The 13,879-nt window shown below is 43.5% G+C and overlaps 5 protein-coding genes across 5 annotated transcripts; 2 read left to right on the top strand and 3 right to left on the bottom strand.

The window, feature by feature from the left end:
* Positions 1–334: 334 nt before the first annotated feature.
* LOC132194414 (GTPase-GDP dissociation stimulator vimar) lies at positions 335–2,161 on the bottom strand. The gene is made up of 6 exons (XM_059615669.1): positions 2,068–2,161; positions 1,621–2,004; positions 1,288–1,566; positions 958–1,221; positions 502–903; positions 335–447 (listed from the first exon to the last, which is right to left on the bottom strand). Exons 1-6 carry the CDS (start codon positions 2,159–2,161, stop codon positions 335–337), a joined length of 1,536 nt encoding a protein of 511 aa, XP_059471652.1.
* Positions 2,160–6,548, top strand: LOC132194481 (armadillo repeat-containing protein 2). The gene is made up of 8 exons (XM_059615784.1): positions 2,160–3,095; positions 3,474–3,586; positions 3,643–3,813; positions 3,865–4,049; positions 4,104–4,206; positions 4,264–5,256; positions 5,644–5,776; positions 5,842–6,548. Exons 1-8 carry the CDS (start codon positions 2,326–2,328, stop codon positions 6,149–6,151), a joined length of 2,778 nt encoding a protein of 925 aa, XP_059471767.1. The 5' UTR covers positions 2,160–2,325; the 3' UTR covers positions 6,152–6,548.
* On the bottom strand, positions 6,174–7,701 carry LOC132194484 (pyridoxal kinase). The gene is made up of 5 exons (XM_059615788.1): positions 7,466–7,701; positions 7,297–7,396; positions 6,961–7,225; positions 6,567–6,904; positions 6,174–6,503 (listed from the first exon to the last, which is right to left on the bottom strand). The coding sequence occupies exons 1-5, from the start codon at positions 7,547–7,549 to the stop codon at positions 6,394–6,396; spliced, it is 897 nt and encodes a 298-aa protein (XP_059471771.1). The 5' UTR covers positions 7,550–7,701; the 3' UTR covers positions 6,174–6,393.
* A 195-nt stretch (positions 7,702–7,896) lies between these two features.
* LOC132194395 (pre-mRNA-processing factor 39) lies at positions 7,897–12,407 on the bottom strand. The gene is made up of 11 exons (XM_059615637.1): positions 12,271–12,407; positions 11,866–12,090; positions 11,077–11,463; positions 10,887–11,023; positions 10,472–10,597; positions 9,943–10,091; positions 9,755–9,880; positions 9,466–9,697; positions 9,192–9,356; positions 9,001–9,139; positions 7,897–8,749 (listed from the first exon to the last, which is right to left on the bottom strand). Exons 1-11 carry the CDS (start codon positions 12,311–12,313, stop codon positions 7,992–7,994), a joined length of 2,487 nt encoding a protein of 828 aa, XP_059471620.1. The 5' UTR covers positions 12,314–12,407; the 3' UTR covers positions 7,897–7,991.
* Positions 12,408–12,610: 203 nt separating this feature from the next.
* Positions 12,611–13,806, top strand: LOC132194398 (transmembrane protein 179). Its single transcript, XM_059615647.1, has 4 exons — positions 12,611–12,908; positions 12,974–13,150; positions 13,206–13,419; positions 13,486–13,806. The coding sequence occupies exons 1-4, from the start codon at positions 12,799–12,801 to the stop codon at positions 13,627–13,629; spliced, it is 645 nt and encodes a 214-aa protein (XP_059471630.1). The 5' UTR covers positions 12,611–12,798; the 3' UTR covers positions 13,630–13,806.
* The last annotated feature ends 73 nt before the right edge of the window (positions 13,807–13,879 follow it).

Raw genomic sequence — 13,879 nt, 5'->3', positions numbered from 1 at the left:
TCCAGTGTGTTCGTTATTTTATATTATAATAGCTTAATTTAAGAAGGACTAGGGCTTGCGTCAGGCTAAGACTGGGTTACAGGATACAAATATTATTGAACCTTCATGGTCTTTAATACATTCATCTAATCAAAGATACATCTTGCTTTTTTACTTTTGATACAAGTTTGTTTTTATATTTACGATTGATATATTATGAAGCTTATACCATTGAAAAGTTTACATAGGCCGCCAAATTATTAATTGCTTTCAAAATACACCTCAGTCCAAGCCTGGCTTTATGTCGAAACAATAATCACAGAAAATCAGCACCAAATCAGGAACTTAGTTTTCATTAGCCCGAGTCCAGCATCTTAGCAATTACTTGAGCCTCCTTTGTCACAGACTCGTCGTTCGAAAGGGTTTTCAGGATTGACGGTATGTCGGCTTTGATCAGGCTCTCCTTAGCTGTTGATTCCAAACTATTAACTAAAATTTTAATTATTAAGAGAAGTGACCTACCAATAGGCACAAGTAGTTTGATAACTGCCAGCGCGTTCGATGTCATAGGTACGTCTTTGGCTTCCTTCAGTACAGTGCTCAGGTTGGAAGCGGTCGTTGCGTCTTTGAAAACATTCAGGGTGGCCTCAGGCAGATCTTTTGCGGAAGATGAGATTAGGGCCAAGGCTAAAAGGGCTTCGTTTCTCATGACAACATGCTCAGCAACCAGCATCGACGCCAGGCACTTGACGCCTCCTGCTGCTGCCACAGCTTTGTTCACCTCCGACCTTTTGGCGTTTTTCACCAACCAGGCCAGAAGGCGGTTTGCTTCACCCTGAACCCCAGGGTGGTCATCAGTTGAACACCAACCGACGATTTTGTTCAACAGGGATTCATTTGTTCCCAACTGACCAGCAGCATTTTCTGCAAGAAATTTTATTACAAAACAAACCCAAATTGCTATTTCCAATCTTAAACCTTGGCCGTCGATTGCCATTCTCAAAGTGCCGAGAAGTTTGAAGACCACAGGGGAGGTGGGAATTTCCAACATGGGAAGAACACTATCCAACAAACCATCCTTCAGCAGAATTGGTTTGTTTTCAGCTGGGATTGCGAGATTTCGAAGAGCACTGAGGAGAGCGTGTTGCAGTCTGATGCCTCCTGACGTCGAATTATTCTTATCAACCAATGCCAAAAGTTTTTTACCGATTCCCTTTTGCACGATTTGGGCACAGTGTTTGTCTTAAAAAAAAAAAAAAAAATAGTAATAAAGAAATATTATTAATTTTCCTGTTAAATTAAATTTACCGGTCCTTGCAAAATTGCCCATGGCTAGAACGGCTGTGACCTGAAGATCTTCGTCTTCGGCAGACAACCACTCAGCCATTTCCTTGAAAACTTGTCCCTCCCCGTCTTTGTACAAAAGCTCCATTGCGTCGTCCCCAGTCAGAACGGAGACTATTAAGTCACAGGCCATTTTTAGAAGGCTCCTGGCCTCGTCGTCCTGCAAGAGATCTTTGTGTTTGTGCGCCAAGCCGTTCAGTTGCTCACAAAGTTTGGCCTTGGCTAAGTGAGATTTTACAGATTCTGAAAATAAAATTTATTAAAAAATTTTATTAACTAAAATGTTAATCCCACTACCATTTTCTGCTTGGCCCAGCATGAGCTCCAAGCACATTTCGCTGATTTCTCCAGAGGTCGTTCGTCCGAGCAAAGTCACCAGCGCCTTGCACAGACGGTCGCTGAGCAGCTCATTGTCAATGTCAGCCAACAGATTGAGGATCATCAAAATGTGACTCTGTCCGTTGTCTTCTTCGTTGCTTGACTCCAGGAAGTCTGTCAAAATAGGCACCACACCGAGTTCCAACGCCTTCTTCTGCGTCTCCTCCTGTCCGGCCAACAAGTTCAGCAGAAATCCGGCGACAACGCCCTTTAGTTGCGGATTCTGTTTTATTGCTTGGCTCAGCAATGCCAGGACTGTCTCCAAACCCTTTTCCACTTCAAGCACTTGTGCTCGTCCATCATCTAAATTTTTAATAAAAATTATTCGTTTGATAAAATTTTTTTTTATTAAATTTAAAATCAAACCATTTTCATAGCAAATATTTCCGAGAGCTCTGCATGCCTGGAGCTGCACGTTGGACTGATTGCTGAGGTGCAACAGATTGGTCAAGGCCACCATGAGCTTTTTGTCAGCGGCAAAAGCACTTCTGCCTGCTTCCAGTTTCGCGAGTTCGGCGGTCGCTTTGGCTGCACTCTCGAGAATAGGGAAACACTTTGAACGAGACTCAAGGATGCTCGTAATTCGAGCTGCAACATCTTGGTGCGTCTCTTTGGTTTCTGCAAATGGAAAGGAGAGTAATGAAAAATCCATATATTAATTTTTCGCGGTCTGGTGTGAAATTACCGTCGGAAAAATCAGCCGCCGACAAAACGACAGCATCCAAGGCGGAGGAAAGTGCATCTTCGGAATCGCATGTTTTCAGCAGCTCGAGGAGCGCAGCCAGCGAACGTTTTTTGCTCGGTTCTGAAATCGAAACAAAAATAGACAATTTTTTCGAAAGGACGAGCCCGTCGAACGCCCACCTGTCATTTGCAAAAGTTGTTCATCAACCAGAAGATCAAAAGCATCAAAGCGCCGCCCTTAGCCGAAGTGCACCTTGGCGCCGCCCAAACACCTGCAGTGAGTGCAAATTGGCAACAATTCCAGCACTCGGCGCGCGCAGCAGTTGGCAGCTCTGCGCGCAGCAGTGCCAGCAGTGCGGTTCTCCATCGAAAGGCGCCAGTTGCGCCGTTTCAAAATCGATGCGAAGACGATGTGCGGCAGCCGACTGCGATCCTGCGGTGCCGAAAATAATGCAGACGAAGTGCTCCATTGAGAAGAATTTGACGTCGCAAGTGGCCAAGCCGCAGAAGGTCTCGGGCCCGCCGTTTTATGCAACGCCGCCGAGCAAGAAGACGAGCGCCGAGATTATCAACGAGGCCAGGGCGGCCGTCGGCCTCCGCGTCGGCATGAAGGCCGTCAGCACCAAGAGGCCCTTCACGCCGAGGGACAAGCAGAGGAGTTTGTTCGGCAAAAACCGCGGGTCTCAAAGACCCCCGAGTAGCATTTCCAGGTTTGCTTTGCTCGCCGTTTCCATGACGACCCTTCCTTCGTAAATATAAAACGCAAAAGGCGGTGCACACATGACACCCCGCGTTGGTTCTTTATACACCCCCTGTCAATAGAGCTACTTCTTCTTTTACTGGGTCAAGGGTTCGACCTCGATATAAACAAAAGCTGCTGTGCCGCTTTTAAATATCCCTTGACATACACAAAATTACTTTCAGCCCTTTTATCTTGATTGAATAAATTTCTACTGCTTGTTTTATATTAGTGGTGCTTTTTAACCGAAGGATAACGTTAACTTTTTAGCGCTAAATATTTTATTTACGAGATATCTTTCCCTGTAATCAATTTTACGAGCCGAATCCATTATTAAAATTGTTTCCAGTTTGAGTTTGCACGTGGAAGAGGAAAGTGGTCCTTGGGGTATTCGGCTGCCGTTGATTTCACAGAGGGAGGCGAAGCACCACAAGAGCAGGGCGCAGCAACCATTGAGCAAACGTACGCGGTTTTAAATTTATGCATGAAGATTTTAATAGTTGCAATTTTGAAATTAGTTCCATTGGACTCGATCAAGAAAAATAATAGCAAACCGCTAGAATCGTTGTCTGTCGGGGCGTTGATCGCCGAAAGTCAGAAGCAGGCTGAGGGCCAAAGCTGCGCAAATGACGACACCAGCGATGAGATCCAGTCGCTCATCAAAGTTATGCAAATATTGGCTGCAGACGGTGAATATTTTGCCTATTATAATTTAATTTTGCTGAAAGTTTTAGTAATAGGTGGAGATGCGAAGGAAATAGAAGCAACGCTGCGAAAAGTTTACAATGCATGTGAGCGGGCAGAAATGCTCGGGCGCCGACAAACGTCCAACCCTACTAGGGCGCACTTGCTGCAGACGTTATTTTTATTTGTGGAAAATGACGAGCAAAGGGTGCAAATGCAAGTGGCTCGAATTCTCCTGGGAGTAAGCAAATCAAATCAAAAGTTATATAATTTAGTAAAATTTCAAATTATTCAGCTCCAAGTCATGGGTTCGAATTTAAGCGCCGTCTGCAAATTACTCTTCAAAGTTTCAAGGAGCGACCAAAATGACAAATTATTTCTGGAGGATAACGTCCTAGGCAATATAGAATTATTAAATTTATAATTTTAAATTAATAATAATTTCTAATAATTAGAATTGCTTTTGGAGCGACTCGGCGCGGCCAGCTTGTTGGAGGACTCGGAGGCCTGCGTTTACGGCTACGGCGCTTTGAAGTGCATCACTCTTGAGCCGCGAATTGTAGCCCGTGTTCGCGAGCTTGGTGGTTTGGCCCTGATGGTTCTGCACCTGAAGCTGACCAACCTGATGGCCCACGAAGGATCAAGTGTCCCTGAAAAGGTACAACCGGCCCTTTTCCAGCTGACAGGCGCCCTTCGACACATGGCCGGCGACCAGACCGGTCTGCCCTTCTTGGCCAGCTGCGGTGCCGTGGCCCAGCTCTGTCGAACCCTGCAACTCTTCCCGAACGACCCTGACCTGGTGACCAACGTCGTGCGCACCTTGAGCATTGCCTCGATGGACGAGACCTGCTGCGACGCCATTGTGGCCCAACAGGGCAGCCTGAAGAATTTCGTTTTCCTCCTGCAGAAGTACCCTGAGCGTCAGGACCTGGTGGTCAGGTTGAGCTACGCCCTGGGTAACCTGATGGCCCGCAGCGAGCACGCCAGGAACCAACTTTTGGGCGAGGAAGGCACTCGGACTGCGGTGCTGTCCGTCCTTGAAAGGTGCTACCAGGAGGACCAACGAGGTGCAGCCTCTGCTCTGCATGCCACCGAGGACGTCCTGGTCAAGGTCCTCCGAGTGGTGGCCAACGCCAGTTTGAGTGAGACCGTCGGTCCCGGCCTTGCAGATAGTCCTGAGGTTTTGTCCGCCATCCACGGGGTGCTGACCAACCAGGCGGCGTCTGAAGAGCTCCTCCTGGGCGCCCTTTTGACCTTGAACAACCTTTCCTTCTACCCGAGTGCCGTCGAGTCGCAACTGGCTGAGCAGCAGCTTGTGTTTGCCGAGGACCTTCTGCCACTTCTCGCCAAGGACGTCCCTGAGCCTGTTACAGTGGAGGCACTCAGGGTGTTTGGCAACCTGAGCAGGTGGAAGGACACGCGGAGTTTTTTACTGGATCAAGAGGGCCGTAAGTGGAAGTTTGGATTAAAAAAAAAATAATAAGTTTTGATTTCTAAAATAATGAAAGTAATTATAACCTGATTTTACTGACACTAACAGCCATTTAATTTATGTAATGTAATATTAATTTTTTTTAATGAATATTTTAATTTTATAATAATTTTAACCTTGAAAATTAAAAAAAAAATAACTTAACATAATATTAGTTTTCTTTATGTAATAATATTATAATATATTATAAAAAAATTGAATTTTTTGAGGCGTTCTGTAGGTTACGTTGCAGTTTGATGAAAAAATTAATTATGAATAAAACAGCTGTTGCATGAATAAATTTATCCCAAAATACCAACAATTGCGTGTCGTAAAGGCTTTTGCTTAAATATTTATTGTTCAGTTTCAGACCGAGTTGTGTCTCTATTGAGTGAGGGTGACCAAGCGATTCAATATGTGGCCATTGGAGTTCTCGTTAATTTACTTTCTGACCCAGACGGACGTCCAGCTTTGAGAAATATAGGAATCATATCAAAGTAAATTGAAAAATCGATGAAAAAAAATTTGTTAAAATTATTAAAATAATAATAATAATTTTTAGGCTCATATCATTAGTGCAGTCGCAGAACAATGATTGGGAACTGGCCTCCCTCACTTGCCAAGCTGTTTGGAACTGTTTGGCAGACATATCAGATCTTTCCAAGATCATGGACGAGCAGCAAACGGATAAATTAGCAAACACGCTGGCTGATATGCTTGATGAGGAAAAATTATTCGGAGTCGAGGAGGGTCAAGAGGTGCCGGAGCACGTAGCAAAAACCTTTGAATACCAAATGTGGGACGAGTTTGCCAGTGTGGCAACCAATTTGCTAGAGAGACTGGAGAGTTTTATAGACCAAAACTGCAACTAGATGCCTTTTGAAAGCCTTTGCATATTTTGCAACAACGAACCGTGTTTATTGTCAGTTTGACACAAATGACTAATCTTTGAATATCGCGCTTGCTATTTAAGCAGAAAAAATGCCTAATAGTTCCATAAAATCACAATGCATGAAAATTACGACATGTATATAAATCACAGATAACACTCAATAATATTGGAAGACAATTTTGTGGTTTCCGGTTGAAGCGATTATATGGACATGCTTACGCGCTACTTTGCCACTGCAGAAACAACTACGTTGGGCTGCTCGATGTCAGACTTGCTCTGGATCAGCTGCAACTCCAAATGCGCCTTGCTTGGTGGTTTCCCGCCAGACAGCACTAAAATGGTTTTTAAAAGGATTTGTTATTGTTGAAAAAATAAAAATTATTTATCCCAATAACCTTGTGCGTTAGCAAGAGTCCTCTTCAGCACCGCTTGCAAAGTGGAAATTGTCTTCTCGACGGCACCTTTCAGGTCTCCACCTGTCTTGGTCATCCAGGCCAAAAAGAGGGCGGCAAAGAGGTCACCGGTCCCAGTAAAAATGGCTGGCAGTTTTGGAATGTTGACTGAAATTCTGGTGCATTTCTCTCCGTTTTTGTATGAAGCAAGTGCAAGAAGGTTGTCGTCGGAACCCAGTTCAGTTGACGAGAGGATCACCGTGCGAGGACCTTTTGCATGGAGAAGATCCAGGGTGTTCCAGGCATCTTCCACGTTGTTGATTTTTGTGCCGGTTAAAAGCCTAATCCAATGAAATATTAATTTAATCTGGTGAAAATTTCAAAATGATTATTTTACTCCGCCTCAAACTGATTTGGGGTGATTATGTCTGCAAGGGGCAAAATTTGGTCTCTGTAGATGGGAAGCAACTCCTTGGGAACGTACATCTCGCCATTGTCACCCATCACAGGGTCACAAACAAAGATTAGGTTGGGGTTGACCTTCCTGATCCGAGGAACGAGCTGCACAATTCGAGTTAGAAATGACGGAGAGCCCACATAGCCGGTCAATAAATGGGAATAGTTCAAGAGGTCGTTCCGATCCAAGCCTTCAGCCAACTCGTCTGCAAAAAAATTCATATCAGTTATGTATCAAAATGCTATCAGATAAGATTATAGGGAGTGTGAACCTTACCCAACTCATGTTCATTGAGAACTTGTCCTTTCCAAAATCCGTAACCAGTGTGATTCGAAAATTGCACCGAGTTTATTGCATCAACTTCAAATCCAAGCACCTAAATACATACATAAAAAAAGTCGTTTTGCCTTCTTTGAATTACAAAATCTTCAAAGTTGGAAAATACCTGAAGAGGAAAAGTTGCACTTTTGTTTCCCACATAGCCCGAAACTACATGGCTCTGGATCGATAAAACACGGTTCATTGACATGATGCGCTGAAAATTCTCAAAGATCTGTGACCTTATCTTCAAGTTGTGGTACCGTCAAGATAGCATTCAAACCAAGAAAGGTTCTTGATTCAAAGCTTTTGTTTGATGAACCTCTCTGCAGTCTACAACAACGAAAACATGAAAGATGTGGTACCCGCCCAGTCAGATGGTGGAGATGCGATGAGGGAGGTGCGCCAATCGGAAGCGAGCAGCAAAGATAAAACGTGACATCATTCGTTGGAGGGTCTTATAAATAATGAATGATGGTAACGAAAATTTTTGTCGTTGATTTCCCGTGGAAAAAATAATTTTTTTTAGAAAATGGGTAAAGGAAACACTGATTTAACTTCTTTTTTAGACAAACTCATATCAGCTCTTTATTGAATACACCTAAAATGGATTGAATAGACAATTAAAATGCAGGGGAATGGCGGTAGCGTAATTAGTAATAGTTGTAATTGCCTCCTCCTCCTCCACCGCCCCAGTTCTGACCTCCCGCATATCCTCCATACTGCTGCCAATTGTAGTAGTCACCCTGACCGTAGTAGCCTCCCTGTTGGTAGCCTTGGTAATTGTAGGGTTGCTGCCCTCCATATCCGGCAGCAGTTTGACTGCTGTACTCGGTCTTTGCCTTTTTGACGGGTTGGCCAGAGCCGTCTTTGGACGTTCCGTCCTCCTTTGTCTCCTTCTTGGCGTCCTTGGCCGCCTTGTGCCAATTTGACACCTCCTCCTTGGCCTTGAAGACCGAAGCAACGTCTGGTCCGAAATCTTCAAGGAACTCAAGCTTCCTCTGAGCAAACACGTGTTTCTGCTGGGCGGGTGCGTCAGGTAACTGGAGGAATCGGTCGAAAATGGCAACGATAGAGGTGACGTCAACATGTGACTTTTGGAGGTGAATGTCGATAAGGTTGAGGAAAAGGCGGCTGCTATTTCTGTCCTTTTCCATTGCCTTGACCAGGACAGCCTGAGCGGCGTCGGCGTCATTCTTGAACTTGCACAGGAAGCGGGCGTATTTGACGGACAAGGCGCTCGCAATGGTCACGTTTTTGTAGCTACTGATGTACCCTTCGTACAGGGATGAGACTTTGTCCAGGCAGCCACGACGTCTCTCCAGGTTGATGCGCTGGTAGGCGACTTGGAGTGTGTTGGGCAGGCGTTTGTCCAAGCCTTCAAGAATTTCACAAGCACTGTCAAGGTGACCTAGAATCAAAGTTTGATTGAATTAAAATTAAATAATTTTTTTACAGAATAAAATTATCAACTCGTTCTTTACATAAGGTTTGATGTGACAAAAATGTACTAAGAATGTCTTTAAACTCGCTCCAAATAACTAAAAGTTTAAGTTTATTAGCATATTGTTGTGATTTGAATACCTTTTGTCTACTGTTTTATTAAAAATTTTGCAAATGCTTGTTTAGCTTGAGTTTAAGAATAAAAATTTGGCTTCATACCTCTTCCTTCTTCAAATGCAGCCCACCTCAACTGCAAAGCTGGTTTTTTGGGGTGATGAATTGTGCAAGCTCTGTTGTACACGTTGCTGATTTTGTCAATGAGACCATCGTCCTTCTGACCTTCCAGGTAATCCAAAAACTAAACACCAGTTCATTAGCGCCTATAATGACAGTGTCAATTGAAGTAATACCTTAATCCAATACTCGTCGTAGAGAGCACAAGCTATCAAGCACCTCTCGAACAAGACGATGATCCTCTGTCTATCACCCTGCTCAATTTCATAATCTAAGTAGTCCTTCCAGTTCTTCAACTGACCTTTCTCCAAAGGTTTCACGTGGAAATACGGTCTTTTGATCTACAAATAAAAGTTTAAAATAAAATTTGGAATTTAACTTAATTTTGTCTTCCAAATTGGAAGAAATTTGGATAAAAAATTTTAAATAATTTTTTTCAATGAAACTTACAGCTTCCTCGTAAACCCATCTGTCAGCAACTGATTTAACTGTGGCCTTGTGAACAGCCTTCCTCAGCTCAATAACCCTATCTCTCAGGGCAGTGACCTCCTCCTTCTGTCTCTCCTCAATATTGTCACCATCATCTCCTCTCCTTTCCAAAAGCCACTCCTTCCTCAGCTCCAAAAACTCGTCCACAGACAGCAGTTTTTGTGGCAGGTGTTCCTTGGCAAAGGCCTCAAAACTGATAATTCACATTTTATTTATCATCACCTCCTCCTATTCCAATGGATCAATTTACCTGTCAAAGTGAGCCGTGTAGCCTTGTGTTGGGGTTGAAAGAAGCCTGTCATAGATGGACAGCATATTCGGCCAGTTCTTCTGCTCCGCCTCCCATTTCAGGTAGCTTTCCCATAGTCTGTCGGACCTGCAAACGCAATTGAAAGTCTTTAAGAGGAGCTCCTTATGAATTTATTTGAAGTTTTTTACCTGAACTCCATTCCACATGTTTTGAGAGCCCGCTCGTACTGCGCACGGATGGATTCAGCGTCGTTGGCCTCGTTGGTCTTGCAGTGGTTGAGGAAGTGCAGCCACAGATCGACGCTTAACGGGATGGCCTTGAGACCTCTTTCAAAAACCTGTAATAGCCGGTTAATAAATGGAGGGTGCAGGGGCACAAGAATAGCCGAGTAAAGTCACAAATTTGAAAACACACTAGGGGGCTTACGGAAGAGAGATAGCTGTGCAGAGATAGTTGGTCGTGGAGGTTCTTGACTCTGAAAACGGCTTACACAATGGCTTTTAGACGCGACCAAGCGGCCGGCCCGCCCTGGGCTGTTTGGTCACAACACAAGAAAGGCGGATCCGCTTGGCCGTGGCTGTACAAAGTTTATTATAATATAAAATAGGGAAACTGCTGCCTGTCGGCCCGGCCCCTTGATGGAGAAAAAGAAGCATTAAAAAACGGTGAGAGCAAAAATGAAAGTGTGTGACGTGAAACTAGACAGACGGAATTTACCTTGTCGCTGAGACTTGCTTCTCCCTTTTTCTTTTCGTAGTCGGCGTACTTGCGCCAGTATCCGTAGCAGTAGGGGTAAAGACTGAGGAATGCGTTGTAGGCTTCACGAGCAGCTTCTGCGTCAGACTGGCAATAACAAATAATCAATGAAACTATTACAAAGTTAAATCATTGACTCTATGTAACTATTTGATTAATTTTTAAATTAAGATACTTTAGCTATTACTTTCAAAACTTCCATGCATATTTTTTATAATTTTAACTCATTCCAAAAGGGCATCCAGGGCTAACAAACAGCCTGCTTATTACTTAATAGGCACTCGCTTACTCATTAGATATCTCTACAAAGTGTGAGAAAGAGATTTAAAATACATTTTGTAGGCAGTAAGAGAAATTTTGAATAAATTCTACTTACCTCTTGATCCACATATTGCAGCAAATAAGTCCAGCCTGTGAAATCTGCGCTGTCATCTTTGACAGCCTTCCAGTACTTTTCGAGCTCCGGCAGCCGTTTCTTCCTTTCTTCTTCTTTGATGGAATCACCATTGATCTCTGAAAATGAATTATTCAGACCCAAGCTTTTAACAAGATTAATCTCAACCAACCTTTGCTCTTTTTAGGTGGTTGCTCCACATCGTCAGGTGGAGTGTCGGAGAATCCCCTACGCTTCCTCTTCTCTCCTTTATCTTCCTTGGCCTCTTCAACCAACTCCTCTTTAACAGCAACTGCAACTTCAGGCTGCTGTTGCACCTCGGGAGATGTGTTGTTCTCGTCAGTTTCCATGGGTTCCTCTTTTGGTTGCGCAACGACTGGGGCAGGAAGCTCTTCCTGAAACTTTGGTACTTCCTCTTTTACAATTTCCTCCTCGGCAGACTCCTGCTCGGGACTCTCGGCCGGCTTTTGGTCTGAATCTGAAGAGCTTTCTTCTTGCACCTCTGGCTCTACTTCTTTAACCACCTCTTCTTTGAAGGCTTCTGCCTCCTCTTCTTTCTCTGCAATGAATATGAGAATCGATGAGTTGCTCGGACGTGTGAATGAATTTTTCATGAGCAGTAATTTATTAGAGTAGCATGTACGTGAAAATCAATAATGATAATACCCCAGCGACCCTACTTGGGCCGCATGTGAAATAAAAATTATTCTTTATTGACAATCGATTAAATGATAAGCTGTGACACTGAGGCGTCTTTTGTACAATACATAAAACATTGTCCGCATTGCATTTTCCTTTAGTTCTTTTCTACAAAAATTGAACCCCAAGGGCGCATGACTGGTCTGCTTTAAAATGTGCGCCTGCATCATATTGTAACAGCTCGAATGATTGTGGACTTATGTAACGAATAATTATATTTATTTTTTTATTATGCTCGAAGGAAATATTTCTCATTTCTCACCGGCAATGTTGTTGACGTCCTCGTCTACGCCGTTCGCTTTGTTGTTATCAGAATCGCTGGCTTCTTCCTCGCTCTCCGTCTCCGGCTTTGCCGCCTTTCCTCGACCGCGACCTTTGCCTCTTCGGCCGCCTCCACGGCCTCTTCCTCTCGGCTTCGAGGGCGACGGTGACGAATTCTTGCCGGCGCGACTAGCACGGGTGCTTCTGGTCCTCCTCGCCGGTGCCACTGCAAAAACAGGATGGACAAATCACTATGTGCTCGCAGACCATTGGCTGGTTCCGCTCCAGTTCGGCCGGAAAGCCAACGCAATCAGGCAGCGACTGCTGATAACGCAGCCGGGGACGCGTGGTGACCGGATGGGACGACACACTGCACGTTCGTGCCGGTGGAAATTTGAAAAATTACCTTCCTCCTCACCCGACGAGTCGTTTTCGGAATCAGACGCCATTTTTAACTATAGCACACGAGAACGAGTCTGTGCAGTTCTCGACGAGTCGGGGCAGGCAAAAAAGCGGCTTCCCAGCGGAACCTTCCGAGCAGAAACGGAATATTATTTATTACCAACATAATTCCGTATTGATAATTTTAACAATTTTCAATTATTACATTTTAAAACCTAACCAATAAAAAAATTAATCAATTAATTAATTGTCTATTTTTATTATTTTAACAATATTTAAATTATACCTGACATCTGAGAAAATCTCTTCAGCTTGTATGAAACTTCGGTTAGGTTGGCAAAGGATTGTTTTTGTTGGGCGACGGCAAATGAGCAGCAAAGTGTCCGAAGTGACCAAGAAGTGACGTTTTGCAATGAAATTTGCCAATAAACAAGCAAATTTTATGCAATTTTTCAGCCCTAATAGTTTTACGCAGTAATCCACGACTGAGAATTATCTAATGTGACGGAGAGCAAGGCATCAAAGTCGAGAAATGGAGCTGACGAATATTTTGCTGTTGAGCCAAATTGCTGGCTATTCAGTCGCTCTCACTCTTTCGTTTTGTCTTGCAGTTCCAATGTCTCTTCACCAAAATGATTTCAAGTGAGTGTACAACAAATATGCATAGAGTCACTGGAAATAAAAAATTTTCTTCACTCTAATCTTAGGGGACACTGTCTGTTGTTTTCGACTGGCAAATGGCAAGAGACGGACGGCCAGTTCAACGTCACCTGGGCTTCCACGGGATTCTGCAGCTATCCCATTGCACTTGCGGTCCTGGTCTTTGGAATCTGCGTCATCCAACTGTACAGAATGTCTGTGTTTTACTACAGAGGAACTGACAGGTTGATTAAACATAAATTTTTTCTTGAACAATTTTCTAATTTTTATTTTTTACAGTTCCTTTCTGTCAGCATTTATAGATGTGGTTGTCTCCATTGCTATGTGTCTTCTTAATTTAGCGTCGGCTTTAATTGTCACTCTTGGCTTCATTACTTGGTGTAGAGACATGACCGAGAGATTCCCCTCGTGTGAAATAGCAGCCGGCAACAACATCGATCAGAAGGACGAAATCAACACAATTAATTTCTACATCCAAATGGGAACTGCCCAGGTATTTTTAACAAAATAACGCATGCTTTGCCAGTTTTGGGACTCACCGTGAAAATTGCTGTTCCAGTTTGGAGCATGGGCCTTGTGGGCAAGTTGGGTCGGATTAGCCGTTCTGGCCATGGTCAAGTTGTGTCAGTACCACCAGATGGAAAATGTGCGCGTCAGCATGTACATTGAAAGGCAGAGACTGATAAACGAAGGGCAAAATTAATTGTATTTAATATTTATCAAAAAATCAAGGTTCGAAACTTGGCATTGAACGAGACTGCTGTGATTGAATTTTTTGTTCGAATTTCGAATTACATTGCATAAAAAGTCTGTAGCCCCAAAGCTAAATAGGAATTGTATTAAAAATTAATTTTATCATCTATATTACATAACAATAAAACATTTGTCTTTTTAAACTGCTTCCTCTTAAAAAAAGTATAATATTTTATTATGTGGTATTAAATGTTTGTAGT

The sequence above is a fragment of the Neocloeon triangulifer genome, unplaced genomic scaffold (assembly GCF_031216515.1).
Source record: "Neocloeon triangulifer isolate White Clay Creek 2 clone unplaced genomic scaffold, ASM3121651v1 ptg000006l, whole genome shotgun sequence".
NCBI lineage: Eukaryota > Metazoa > Arthropoda > Insecta > Ephemeroptera > Baetidae > Neocloeon > Neocloeon triangulifer.
The sequence above is the reverse complement of the archived record's forward strand: the minus strand, read 5'-3'. Positions and strand labels throughout refer to the sequence as shown.

What these genes read in the sequence shown, in the direction of transcription:
- LOC132194414 (XM_059615669.1), bottom strand. Translation starts at nt 2,161, where the DNA reads ATGGTGGCCTTGACCAATCTGTTGCACCTCAGCAATCAGTCCAACGTG. An exon ending in GCTGGGCCAAGCAGAAAATG is followed by an intron (nt 1,567 to 1,620) that starts GTAGTGGGATTA and finishes TTTTATTTTCAG; the next exon opens with AATCTGTAAAATCTCACTTA. An exon ending in AATGGCAATCGACGGCCAAG is followed by an intron (nt 904 to 957) that starts GTTTAAGATTGG and finishes AATTTCTTGCAG; the next exon opens with AAAATGCTGCTGGTCAGTTG.
- LOC132194481 (XM_059615784.1), top strand. Translation starts at nt 2,326, where the DNA reads ATGGAAAGGAGAGTAATGAAAAATCCATATATTAATTTTTCGCGGTCT. An exon ending in TGGCTCGAATTCTCCTGGGA is followed by an intron (nt 4,050 to 4,103) that starts GTAAGCAAATCA and finishes CAAATTATTCAG; the next exon opens with CTCCAAGTCATGGGTTCGAA. An exon ending in TTTACTGGATCAAGAGGGCC is followed by an intron (nt 5,257 to 5,643) that starts GTAAGTGGAAGT and finishes TTTATTGTTCAG; the next exon opens with TTTCAGACCGAGTTGTGTCT.
- LOC132194484 (XM_059615788.1), bottom strand. Translation starts at nt 7,549, where the DNA reads ATGTCAATGAACCGTGTTTTATCGATCCAGAGCCATGTAGTTTCGGGC. An exon ending in GTGCAACTTTTCCTCTTCAG is followed by an intron (nt 7,397 to 7,465) that starts GTATTTTCCAAC and finishes GTATGTATTTAG; the next exon opens with GTGCTTGGATTTGAAGTTGA. An exon ending in CCAAATCAGTTTGAGGCGGA is followed by an intron (nt 6,905 to 6,960) that starts GTAAAATAATCA and finishes TCATTGGATTAG; the next exon opens with GCTTTTAACCGGCACAAAAA.
- LOC132194395 (XM_059615637.1), bottom strand. Translation starts at nt 12,313, where the DNA reads ATGGCGTCTGATTCCGAAAACGACTCGTCGGGTGAGGAGGAAG. An exon ending in GGACGTCAACAACATTGCCG is followed by an intron (nt 11,464 to 11,865) that starts GTGAGAAATGAG and finishes TATTCATTGCAG; the next exon opens with AGAAAGAAGAGGAGGCAGAA. An exon ending in GATGGGTTTACGAGGAAGCT is followed by an intron (nt 9,357 to 9,465) that starts GTAAGTTTCATT and finishes TTTTATTTGTAG; the next exon opens with ATCAAAAGACCGTATTTCCA.
- LOC132194398 (XM_059615647.1), top strand. Translation starts at nt 12,799, where the DNA reads ATGGAGCTGACGAATATTTTGCTGTTGAGCCAAATTGCTGGCTATTCA. An exon ending in TACTACAGAGGAACTGACAG is followed by an intron (nt 13,151 to 13,205) that starts GTTGATTAAACA and finishes TATTTTTTACAG; the next exon opens with TTCCTTTCTGTCAGCATTTA. An exon ending in TCCAAATGGGAACTGCCCAG is followed by an intron (nt 13,420 to 13,485) that starts GTATTTTTAACA and finishes TTGCTGTTCCAG; the next exon opens with TTTGGAGCATGGGCCTTGTG.